Source organism: Dipodomys ordii, unplaced genomic scaffold (genome assembly GCF_000151885.1).
Source record: "Dipodomys ordii isolate 6190 unplaced genomic scaffold, Dord_2.0 Scaffold186, whole genome shotgun sequence".
Lineage (NCBI taxonomy): Eukaryota > Metazoa > Chordata > Mammalia > Rodentia > Heteromyidae > Dipodomys > Dipodomys ordii.
In genome coordinates this window covers 2,075,104-2,088,627 of record NW_012267402.1, presented here as the reverse complement: position 1 = coordinate 2,088,627, position 13,524 = coordinate 2,075,104, and the positions used below count along the sequence as shown (strand labels likewise).

The 13,524-nt window shown below is 39.7% G+C and overlaps 1 protein-coding gene across 2 annotated transcripts in view; it reads right to left on the bottom strand.

The window, feature by feature from the left end:
- Positions 1 to 13,524, bottom strand: part of Sh3rf3 (SH3 domain containing ring finger 3) — a 368,946-nt gene that overhangs the window by 115,005 nt on the left and 240,417 nt on the right. For both annotated transcript variants that reach the window (XM_013034285.1, XM_013034284.1), the window contains one exon: positions 2,501 to 2,596. In XM_013034285.1, coding sequence (XP_012889739.1) covers positions 2,501 to 2,596 — 96 coding nt within the window. The remainder of the gene's footprint in view (positions 1 to 2,500; positions 2,597 to 13,524) is intronic.

Sequence of the window (13,524 nt, the reverse complement as noted above, 5' to 3'; positions counted from 1 at the left end):
CCAGAGTTGTATCCCATAACAGAGCCCCCAGCCTCATTCCTGACATACCCACCTGACTCATAGACCAAGAGACAGAGACAGGTCTGCTGGGCCTTCCAGAGGGAAGACTGTCTGAGTTACAATGATACTTTCAGATCCACCAAAATCCACATCCTAAAAGGGTGTGTGGGGGTGAGAATCACAGCAGGATTTTGCATCTTTGCATGCCAAGTGGGGATGGATATACAAACAGCAAAGCTCTCAAGAAATACCCACTTGGGGATTCTTGTCTAAAGATAGCCCATTTCAGAACCAAAACCCTAGAGTGATGGATGACAAGGCAAGTTTAGTGCCGCTTTTCCCAGGGAGGAGCAGGGGGAGCCACAGGGGCCCTGCTCAGGATACTTCAGGCAAAGAGCTGGCTATGTTCTTTGGAGGAAGGATAGTCACTGAGTCTCAGAGTCATCATGGCCTTGTATCTAAGGATGTAGGCAAGTGGAAAGAGGCAGTGTTCATGTGCAGTGGTAAGGGTGGTAAGGTAAGGTAAGGTAAAGGGTGGGCACAAATGGCAAGGTTGGTAAGGGTCCTAGTGAAAGGGTTTCAGGCCTGAGTCCCAGCCCTCACCATCCTTGACATGTCTGTGAGGCCTTTCCAGAGAAAGGAGAGCTGATGGGGTCCAACACAGAGGAAGTGCTACACTTACCATAAGAATTCCTGTAAGATTATTTCTTAGCTTAAAAGAAAAGCACACAAGCCTTTGGTATACACCTTTTTATAATTTTAACATCTGTGTAACACAGCTGAGTCCAAGATGTGGGGGCTTTTTGTACCCTAGAACCTCTCTAGCACTGTGAGAATCCCTCAAGTGACTATTGTGGCTTCTACCACCACTGATGAGTTTTTCCTGCTTTCAACTTCCTGAGAATATTCATTCAGTAGGCTTAATATTCATCTTTGCTTCTTGGTGTAGGAGATTTTTGTTCATTTTTCCATTGATGATGTCCCACTGTGTGAATATAGCATGCTGTACTAAACTGTTCTACCGCCGATAAACATTTGGGCTGTTTCTGACTTGGGACCATTGTAATAAACAAATACTTTCTTATATATCTTTGGAAAGCCCTGTCTACTTGGGGGAATAAAACCCACTGGGTAAAATAATCTGGGCATTTTTTTTTTACTTCTATACAACCTTGTACATGCATTATCTCCTCTGATTTTAAACAGCAAGATAGAGAATCCTCATCTATCCCCAAGCTGCAATCAATGCACAAATCTAAGGAAACTTATTGAGATATTTAGGAACATTATGAATCTTAGACTGTGCATGTGTGTGTGTGCACGCGTGCATGTGTCTGTGTGTGTGTGTGTGCTCGTGCACACACGCACGCGCGCGTTTACTGTCATTAGCTTGGGAGGGTATCATCATTCCATGGGCAGTTTGTACGAAGTAAATGTGGTCCAGAATATTTGTGAAAGGGAAAGAAGTTGGTGATATAGGAGGTTAGAAAAATAGATTAGGGCCACACTTCAGGGTGCCTTAAATAACATGCCAAAGCAGAAGTTTACTCAGTAGTCATTTTTAAAATCAAAGCTCTACAAGCGTCCATATTCCATTAACAATATTCCCTGTACCAGTCTCAAGCCCTTGTTTGCTAGGGGAGGATGAGCACTCAGGTAAGGTGATCCATACCACATTAATTTGAGCAGAGTCCAGTTCACTGGTAGGAGACTACATGAGGCATGGGAATGAAGGGTTAAGTCTAATGCCCTATCTTTATGTTCTAACTCACCTCTGTCACAAATAGCTGTGGGGCCTGGCAACCTTCTAGAACCCATTGTGTCTTTGTCTGAGATGTAGGGACAGTCATTGTTTGAACTGTTGGGAACATTAGCGCAAGAAGTACTGGGAAGTGTTTGGCACTCATGATCAATTGAAATGACTCTACTGTGATGAGTTCTGTGGTTATAGGATGAAAGAAGGTGATCAGCTCACAGACCATACATAGCCTTGTACTGACCAATGATGGGTATACACAACTGGAAAAAAACACTCCTCACATGAACAACTTATGGTGAGAAGGCCTTTCCAGTGTAGCTTAGCAATTCTTATAAAGGTACACCAGAAACTGTGCTTCCCATTGCAGCAAAGAGATAGGCTCTAAAACCAGTCACCTTTGCTGAGTGACTCATGGTTAACGCCTCCATTGTGGACTCTTCTCAGGGTTGGGAGACAAGAAGAGTAGCAGGATTTGGGAGAGTCTCAGAGAAATGAGTGCTGGGCTTGGTGTCTGTGTGGAGAAGGGGGTAAGGACCCTGGCCCCTGGTGCCCAGGGTGAAAAGACTGTATTCAAGCCTGGAAGACACCACTCAAAACTGTTCAAGGGAATCTTTTGCTCCTTGCATCAGCAGGGCAATTTGAAGGAAGCCCCAGCAAGCAGCTATGTGAGCTGAGGCTCTCTCACATTCTGCCTTAGAGCCTCAATGGCAACACAGAAGGCAGGTGCATACGTGAGCTCACCTCCACATACAGCAGGGGGAAGATCCCAATCTTGTCTCCGAGCATGCCTTCAGCCCAGTTGTCATCCACTCTCCGGATCACTGTCAAAACTTCATCCTGAGGTTTCCAGAGTCCACCACGTGTGCACACCAAAAGAGAAACAGGAGACTGATGAATATCAAGGCAAAGCAAAGATTTTGAGAAAGGAATATTGTTCATTCATATACTGTCGTGAAAAAAATCACCCTTCCCTGTTTCTCTCTCTCTTTCACTCTCTCTCTCGCTCTCGCTCTCTCACTCTCTCCCTCTCGCTCTCTTGTACGCTCGCTCTCCCCTTTGTCTCTATCTTTATATCTCTGTATGTGTCTCTAATCCTCTCTACCTCCCGCCTCAGTCTCTTTCTCTTTCCTCTTCTCCATGCTATTGGTCATAGCTGCAAAGATTCCACAAATGGAATTTACAATATAGTTAGTTGAAAAATGCACTTCTCTATTATTTACCTAATGAAATAAAAATATTTTGAATTAGAATAAATTCAGTTATGTATAAAATGTTTTAAGTTTCTTGCTCCATCAAAGAACAAAAAGAACCCAATCCAACTATATTTATTTAGCATAGTGTGCACATAAAGCTTTGAATAACCCTCTTAAATTCTTTGGCATATCAGACAATACCAAGAAGAAATGCATAAAATGGAACCAGATGGAAGGAGAAAGGAAGAAGTAGGAGGAGGAGGGAAGAAGAGCTTTCAGGGGAGCTGCAACTTGGAAACAGGCTGTTAGTGATGAAGAACAGACTCAGTGCACTCTCACAGAAGCCCTAGAGACAAAGGACAGTGTGGGGCGAGAGACTGAGAAGAGATGGAGACCAACATGGGGGGAGGGACCACATAGCCATGAGAACAAGAGGTGATGCAGCTGCAGCAAGCGTCAGTGGATGGAGACCACCCAGAAATCCCCTGGGAGGACTAGTGTCTACACACTGGCCTGTGGCTATGCCCTATCCCCCTCCTAGAACCACTTTACCTTCATCAACAAGCACAGATCATAGAACCCTCCACCTCAGGCATGACCGCTCAGCTTTACCCTATCTAAACTGCTCTGTCCCCTGTTTTCAGGCATTTTCTAGGAGACGAGCTGGTCCATATGGGGACTCTAATGTGCCAGAAAGATGATAGCAAAGGGAAGCCTGGTGAAGTGACCTCTCCCCCTCATTGATGTCAAAGTGCCATTTGCCTTTCCAAGGAAACGCTGACATTTAGAGAAGTTTTTTTTTATCCCCCCTCAAGTTCAGCGATTGCAATGTTTCAGGCTTATCAGCAGATATCATAAAATTATCTTAGATACAGATGCACTGGAACAGCTGCAGTCTGGAATGCCTGAAAGGTAAGAGAACAATGTAAGCAGAGCAGGGTACCCTGCAGAGCACTCAGAGAGACAAGTCAGGAAGGGACTTCTATGCTGAGAATGTCCTCCTAGGGTCTCTTCTGAACCTCCCTCTGGTGTGAGGGATAGAGAGTGGATAGAGAGTGGGGGCCAACACGGTCACCTCTTGTCCATGTCCCCACTCACAGTTTCCCAGCTTTCAGAAATGCCAAATAAAAACTAAGTACTGGTAGCTCATACCTATAATCTTAGCTACTCAGGAGAATGAGATCTGAGGACTGCAATTCTGAACCAGCCTGGGCAGACAAAATCTGAGAGTCTTTTTTTTTAATTCATTGAGAGATTTAATTTTTTATTATAAAAATACCATAACGAGGGGTTGCAATTACATGAGCAAGGTAATGAACAAATTTCTTGTCAAGCATTGTTGCCTCCTCCTTTGTTGCCCCTTCCCATCCCTTCCATCTCCCCCCACCCCCAGCCAAAGTTGTAAAGTTCATTTCTCGACATAACGTCTTGTACATCTCATTGTTGCAATGGGTCCACCTGTATCCCTATTTAAACAATTTGTTTTTTCTCTTCCCCTCCCCAAATTATACTAACACCTTTTATCTCCAGTTAAGTAGCAAACTTCCAGAACTAGAAACATGGCTCAAGGGTAAAGCACAAGACTGAAAAAAGAAAAAGGTGAGAAAGACCATGAATGCCCTGAGTTCAATCCTAATATTGGCACTGAATGCATGAGTAAATAAATAAGTGCCAAACAATAAGATAATCTGAGCCTCCTTAAGAATGAAGCCGAACAATAAGATTATCTGATGACCTGCTCAAGAACTTATCAGCTAAGGACAGACCAAATGTATTATGGTAGTCCCAGAAGATTTCAACAGAGCCAAAAATATCCTCTCTCCTGGTGACTCTGTAGCATTGCATAACAAGCACAATGCATTCCTCACCTTGGTGGTGAAGCTTGATGGTGAAGCAAGTGACAAACACTTGTCACTAACACCACAGCACAGCACAATCAGGTGCAATATGTTAGTCATACTTGATAATATGGGCTATGTGACTGCTTGCTGTATTGACTCTATTATGCTTTTATCATTATTATATAGTGTTAGTTTCTACTTTTTAGAGAAGAGTTTACTGTAAGCAGTTTGCTAAGTACATAGGCAGCAGCCTCAAACATCTAGACACTGCACATCTTGTGTTTACCTCACATCTTAACTGCATCATTTGCTCTTGTCTAATCTTGTGTCACCAGTTCTAGGAGCACTAGACGATAACAATCCCATGTGCTTTCTGTGCTAGGTGGATAGAAGGGTGATTTTTTACACAAGGATGAAATCACCCAATGACACATTTACATATTCTCTGCAGTTTCTCTGTTGTTAAGTGATTCATGGCTGTGCATCTTGTTCAAAATATTACTGGTCTAAGAATAGAACAGGCAACCGAGGCACTTCATATGGGGCACACACTCAGTTCTCAGGATGACATTTTTTTTTTTTTTGGGTCTGGTCATGGGGCCTGAACTCTGGGCCTGGGCACTGTCCCTTAGCTCTTCAGCTCAAAGCTAGCGCTCTACCACTTGAGACACAGTGCCACTTCCAGCTTTTTTCTTTTTGCTTATGTGGTGCTGAGGAATCGAACCCAGGGCCTTGAGCATGCAAGGCAAGTGCTCTACCACTAAGCCACCTTCCCAGCCCCCAGGATGACATTTTATATCCCTTTATTCCACCAAATGCTTAACTGTGAGGGACTGCAGCCACTTCTGCCAACCCTCAGAAAGGCCTGCTATCAGAGGAGAGGCACACAAATATCCCTGAGCCTCACTTACCCGCAAGTAGCCCCAGCCCAGGGAGAAGCCAGAGTCTCTCAGAGCCGCCAAAAACAGTGCCTAAGACTTCTCTGACCACACAGAAGTAAGGGTCATCTAAGGCTTTCCTCAAACCAGAGATGTTGCAACAAGATACCACAAAAAAAGAAATTAGATTCTGTGAAATTGAAAAGCAAGATGGGTGTGGTGGTAATCTCATCCTGTAATCGCAACACTAAGAAGGTAGAGGTAGGAGGACTGCAAATTGGAGGTCAGCTACACACGCCGAGATACTCTTTTAAAAAAATTAACTTAGGAGAGGAATATCAAGGCAAAATGCCTGTGTGCATCTGATCATATAAAATAACATTTATCGAAATCAACTCCAGGAAATGGAAACATGTTTTTTTTTCTCTGTTGCTGTTTTCCTTTTCTTTTCTTTTTGTCTTGTTTGTTCATTTTTCTGTCTTTGGGAGGGTATAGAAACGGAAGGACAAAAGGTAAACAAATACAGCAGTGGTCATCACTAGACACTATGTTGAATATGAACTATAAAATTTGTGTGTGTGGAAAACTGGATGAAAACAAGGGAAGCTGTGAGACTGTCCGAAAAGAAATGTACTCATCTGATTTAGGTAACTTTAATCCCTCTTTATATCACCATTATAATAGCAATAAAAAATTAAAAAGAACATAACACCAGGTTAATTTTGTTTTTAAAAAAGCCAAGATATCCATACTGTTCCTTAATGTGGTTCTTAAATTTAGAGCCAAATAAATAGAAGAAAATAACTGTAAATATTAGAAATATGAATATATAATTTTTTACCTAAAAAGAATAGCATCTAAAAATTAGAATAAGAATTTGAGAAAAGCTACCAATTTTTAAATAAATTCATAAAATCCATTGACTTTCCAGTGTACCAGCAATAATCTGTTAGAAAATATGATTAAAATTGGCAGGCCATTAAAAAAGTTCCATTTACCAAATAGTTCCATATACTAAAATAAGCTCTAAGAATTAAAGATATGGTGTTTTAAAAATTGACTGTTCAAGATGGAAATATGAATAGACATTTAACTTTGAGCTGAGAAAGGTATCTTAAATCATGATAATAAAGATTTAGATGAAGAAAACCTAAATCCTCTATGTGAAAGGCAACAGATAAAAGCAAAATGTAAAGTAAACTACACAAATACTTACAGAATAAGAGAGATTAAAGGTTGCATATCCTTACTGTATAAAGACTTAAAATAACAGTGGTAATAAAATTTATTTTAAGCATTTAAAATAGGTTAAAGGCAAAAATCAGGGAACTTGCAAAAGTAGAAAAGGAAATTGCCATTAAATATGTTTATAAATATTATACCTGACTAAAATTAAAATAATTTGCCTCTCCCACCATAGTATTGGGGCTCGAACTCAGATTCTATAGCACTTGCTTGGCTTTCCCACTCAAGGCTGGCACTCTTACACTTAAGCCACAGCTTCACTTTTGGATTTGTGTTGGTTAGAGGAGAGTTTCATGGTCTTTTGTGCCTTGAACTACTATGCTCAGATCTTAGCTTCCTGAGTAGGTAGATTACAGCCCTGAGTAACCAGTGCCCAGCTTCTTCTTTGTTGGTTTTTTGTTTTGTTTTTTTTTGTTTTTTGTTTTTGCAAAGCTACTGGAGTGGATAGTGGGGAGAAAATAGGCATTTCCCATATGTCAGGCAGTTTGGTAATTTCTATCACATAACAAACTCCTGGAAACCCATAATACTCTCTGCCTAGGAACGCAAGCCTAATAAAATCCAATGTATAGCAAGATTTAGCGGTGAAGATGTCCATTTTAATGTGTGCTAAACTAGAAAAAACTAGAGTCCAACATACAGCCAATGAGGATTGCTTAAGTTATGACATTCTCCACTGAATAAAATAAACAAACCACTCAAAACAATGCAAGAAAACAAATAATGAAATTAAACGGGAAATGTCCACATTAAATGTAGAACACCAACCTTAGCACGACTTTCTAGTTTTTAACTTACCATTCACAATATGTGACTTGAGACTGTTTTAACTATGCTGACTTTTCTTATCCCTAGTCCCCAATTCCCCCTATTTAACCTAAAGCTAATGTCTGTATCTCTGAAGATGTACTGAAATGTTGTCTTCCCATGGCTGTCATGCAATAAATCTTTTTTCTTTGCTCTTCACCATTTCTCTTTGTTTGTCGTACGGGGACAAGTGTCTAGATAAAACTTGGGCCTCAAGTCTAAAATCCTGGTTTCAACAGTTCCTCAGTTTTGTGAAAAGGAAAAGTGGACACAAGTAGAAACATTCCATTTAACAGGCAAATGTAAGTTCATGCAGTATGTTAAAAATTAAATAGTGTAAGTGATGAAATAGATGAAACTAAATAGCTCCTGGGGTTTGTTGGGGATTTTAGTTTAACACAACTTCCACACTAATTAACATTATGATCTACTTGTAAAGGAAGTCTTAACACATAGCATTCAACATTCAAAGAGAGATAAAAGTTAATTGCCTACTTCAGATTTCCAATCTGGCACTTAAAAAAGCTAAAAGTCACTACATCATAACAACATGTAGAAAAGCTAAGCAAAGTTGAGGAAGGAACAACTATGCTTCTTAAATCTGTTGAGGTCACAGGCAAACTCGGTTAGATCCAACATAGCCCAGATCTCCAAGTTCCCAGAGAATTACAGCTTCCAGAGAGCCCTGTGGAAATCCCAGGGGAGTGAGGAGCACTGGAGGCTCCAGAGGGATGCATCTGGAGGGACTACTCTGGGGATAAGTCTGAGGCCACACCTTTGAGCTCTACCTCAGAGAGGTCTGCCAGATCCTCACAGCAAACACCAGAGAAAAATCTCCTGCTTCCCATAGAAGGAATCAGCAGATAGGCTATTTCTTAAAATCCTAGAGTACATTTGCTCTTAAGAGTATGCCTTGGGGTTGGGAAGGTGGCTCAGTGGTAGTGTTTGCCTTGCATGCATAAGGCCCTGGGTTCAATTCCTCAGCACCACATAAGCAGAAAAAGCCGGAAGTGACGTTGTGGCTCAAGTGGTAGAGCGCTAGCTTTGAGCCGAAGAGCAGAGGGACAGTGCCCAGGCCCAGAATTCAGGCCCCACGACTGAGGGGGGTAAAAAAAAATGAGTATGTCTTGAAGGAAGTAGTTAACAGAGCCTAAGCGCTGAGTGTTTATCAGACCCTGAGCCACATGTAGGAAAAGAAACACTCTTTCCTCTTGGCCATCCTGGCTCACCTAAGGGGAAAGACAGGGTTTTGAGAAGCTCACAGCAAGGCACAGGTTCACTAAGACAGAGCCATAGTTACAACACACACACAACTGGCCACCATACCCTAAGGCTATTACAGTTGTTCCTTCCATGCTGTGCTATATAAATGAGAAAATGACAAGATATACTAAAGGGCAAAAACATGGCTTGATAAAGTAATCAGCAGACCCAGATTCAGATATGGCAACTAATGTTGAAATCAACAGCCTGTGAATTCAGAACAATTGTGATTAAGATGCTATGGGTTTCATGGATAAAGCAGACAGCATGTGAGAACAGATGGGCAATGTAAGCAGAGAAATGGATATTCTAAGGAAGAACCATAAAAGAAGTGCTAACAATCAAAAACACTATAACAGAAATGAAATCTGCTTCTGATGAGCTCATGAGGAGACAAGGAAGAATCTCTGAATTTGGAGATAGCTCAGTAGAAAACTCCTATGAAGAAAAACAAAGGGAAGTGGTGCTATGGCCCAAGTGGTAGAGTGCTAGCCTTGAGCAAAAGAGCTCAGGGACAATGCCCAGGCAATGAGTTCAAGCCCCAGTCCTGGCACAAAAACAGACAAAAAGAAACAAAGAGAGGAAGAGAGAGACAAAGAGAGAACAAAGAGGGAAAGAAAGAGAGAATGGGGAAGGAGGGAGAGAGGGAGGGAGGGGAAGGAAGAAAGGAAGGAAGGAAGGAAGGAAGGAAGGAAGGAAGGAAGGAAGGAGAAAAAGAGAGAAAAATCAAAAGGGAAAAAGTAAGAGTATATCCATAAACTACATACTTGTAATGAGAATACCAGAGAAAGAAAGAAAAGAAACAAAAAAATTAAAAGCACCTGAGAAATTCTTTAAATTAATATCAGATACTAAATGACAGATTTACGAAACTCAAAGAATACCAAGTAGGATAAACGCTCAAAAACTACATTTAGATATATCATTTTCAAACTATAAAAAAGAAAGATAAAGAAAAAATCCAGAGAAAAGGGGAAAATGACTTCCAAAAATTGTGCAAGTGAGAATTATTTCATTATAACAAAATAACTTTGTGGGGCTGGGAAGGTGGCTCAGTGGTAGAATGCTTGCATGCATGAGGCCCTGGATTCAATTCCTCAGCACCACATAAACAGAAAAAGCCAGAAGAGGCATTGTGGCTCAAGAGGTAGAGCGCTAGCCTTAAGCTAAAGAGCTGAGGGACAGCACCCAGGCCCAGAGTTCAGGTCTGAGACCTACCAAAAACAACAACAACAACAAAACAAACAAAAAAAAACTTTTGAGAGAAAAGTAATCTATCTACATTCTCCAAAATTATCCTTCAAAAATGAAAGAGAAACAAAGAGTTTCAGGCAAACAAAATCTGAGGAAATTTGTTGCCAGTAGACATTCCTTAAGAACATTTCAAAAGACATTCTGTAGAAAGAAAGAAAATAATATAGGTCAGAAATTTAGATGTACATCAGCAAAGGAAGTACATCAGAGAAGGAATAAATGGGAGAGAAATGAGAAGCTATTTATTTATTTATTGCCAGTCCTGGGTTTGAACTCAGGGTCTGGGTACTGTTCCTGAGCTTCTTTTGCTCAAGGCTAGCACTTTATGACTTGAGCCACAGTGTACTTCGAGAATTTTCTGTGTATGTGGTACTGAGGAATTAAACCCAGGGCTTCATGCATGCTAGGCAAGCACTCTACCACTAAGCCACATTTTTATATCACTTAACTGAGCTAATAAGAGTGTATCGAAAAGAACAGAGGCAATGTATTTGATTACACATACCTATATTTGTGTGTATGCCTGTGTGGATGGAAATAAGCATCAACAATGATACAGGGGACAAGAAGGAGAAATAGGATTGTTTTGTTATTATAAGGGATCATATTGCCCACATTTCATGTATAAGCAAAGGATTAATTGAAAGTGGACTTAATTACCTGCAACATCAGAGCAATCCCAGAGCAACTACTGAAAAGAGAAGCAAAAGTAAAACTGAAATAACCAGAAGACTGAGAGTACTAAGTAGTAGAATGAGATACTAAAGAGTAGAACTGAGATAATAAGGAGTAGAACTGAGGTACCTATGCATACACTCCCCAACAGTCACTGGTTCAAGGCTGCTCCCTGAGAGCACTAATTCTCTAGCACTGGCTGTGGTAGAGTAAATCCAGTCACTAGAGAAAGAATACAGGCAATGAGATACAGATGTTAGAAGCTGGAAATTAGTCATTGTGCACTCCAATGAAAATTCTCAAGGTATATGGTCAGGACACTGTCAGAGTTTAGAATATCATTCTGCCATTAAGAAACATCTGAGTAGTTTCTAAGTATAAACTTTTATGATTAGTTCTGCCAGAAATGTCCTTGCAGTGTCTTTTTGGAAACATGAATGTGTTTTTAGTAATAATAATCCTAGAACAAGTATTGTTATGCCATAGAATACTCATACATCCTGCTTATTAAATATTGCTGAGCATGTCTCTGAAGTTACTAAGATATTTCACATTAGAGGAACAGTTTAAGAGAACAGTGGTTGTTCTGCCTTTGGTATTAATCTATGTGTGTTCTATCTTCCTGTTTTATCCATACTGTTGAATATATTATTATTTATCTATAATATTATTCTTCTTACTGATTATTAATAATTATGAATCATTTTCACTTGAAAAAGATAAATAGAATTGAGAGGGAAGAAAAAATATAAAAATTTCATTCATAACTCTCAAGATAAAAATGTATGAGAAGCAAATAGAAAAGTATAAAAACTATGCAGAATCTAACCCAACTTTATTACTAATTACTTCAAACATCAATGGTGTTCAAAATGAAAAGATACAAATTAAATGATCAATTGCCAGAGTGAATAAAAAAATGATCTGACTGTATGCTAGCCACAAGAAGCACAGTTCAAATATAAACACACAACAGATTTAAAGTAAATGTATGGAGAATAATAAAAACATGTTAACACCAGTCAGGAGAGAGCTGTATTAATTTCAAACAGAGCTGACTTCAAAGAAAATAGAGTCATCAGGCATAAAGCTAGGTATTATCTAACAGCAAAGGGGCCAATTCTCCAACATAAAATTCTTAGTGTACCCATGCCTAACAATAGTTTCAATACAAAAGGCAAAAAACTGATTGAACAGCAAGGAGAAATAGATTAATCTACTGTTATATGTAATTGGAGATTTCTATATCAGAGAGGAACATATCTAGCAGGCAGAAAATTCCCAAGGACATAGTTAAAAACAAGATCACCAACAACCATCTGTTTGACATCTATAAAATATGTCATACAATAACAGCTGATTACATTCTTCTCAAGCTCCCAGAGAGCATTTACCAAGACAGTGACATTCAGGATTATAAAATCTATATTGAAAAATTTTAAGGAAGAGAAATCATACAATGTCTTCGACTATCAGACCACACTCAATTAAAATAAAAATCAGCAACAGAAAGATAGTTGGAAAAATCCCAAAATACTTGGAGATTTAATATCATTCTTCTAAATAAAACTTTGACAGAGAAAAGTCTCTGGAGATACATTAAAATGTTTTGAACCAAATAAAAGTAAAAACACAAGGCATTGGATTTGTAGGATATGATGAAATCAATGCTCATAGGAAAATTTAAAGCATTGAATGCATGTATGAGAAAAGAAGAACATTCTCGAATCAATAAGCTCAGATTCCATTTTAGAATCTTATAGAAAAAAAAGAACAAATTCAATCCAAAGTAATGGAAGAAATGAAATACTAAAAATTAGGGCGGTAATCAATGGAGAAAAATCAATAAACCCAAAGTGGGCTATTTGAAAAAGATCAATAAAATCCATAAGTTTTAGTCAGGAAAAACAAGGAATAATAAGACAAGACACAAATTATAAATGTCAGAAACAGCTTGTTACTGGTGGCTCTTGCCTGTAATGCAACAAGAGGCTGACATAAGAATATGGATCATAGTTTAAAGCCAGTCTAGGCAGACAAATTCATGAGAATCTTATCTCCAATTAAACAGCAAAAAGCCAGAAGTGGAAGTGCAGCTCAAGTGGCAGAGAACCAGCCCTAGGCTTAAAAGCTAAGCAAGAAAGTGAGGCCCTTCCTTGGCCCAGGCCAGAATTTTCTTAATAAAGATCCAGAAACACAACAAATCAAAGAAAGGTTGGACAAATGGAATTGCATGAAACTGCAGAGCTTCTGCATGGCAAAGGACATAGCTAGCAAGATCAATAGAAAGCCCATTAATTGGGAGACAATCTTCACTAGCCATACAATGGACAAGGGTCTCATATCTAAAGTATACTTAGAACTCAAAAAACAAAATCCCCCAAAAACAAATCCTCAAAGAAATAACAACCGATTAATAAGTGGGCAAAAGACTTAGAGGGCTTGGAAGGTGACTCAGTGGTGAGTGCTTGCCTTGCACGAATGAGGCCCTGGGTTCAATTCCTCAGCACCACATAAGCAGAAAAAGCTGGAAGTGGCGCCGATCAAAACAACATTGAGACTCCACCTCACCCCAGTTAGAATGGCTATAATCAAGAAATCTAATAACA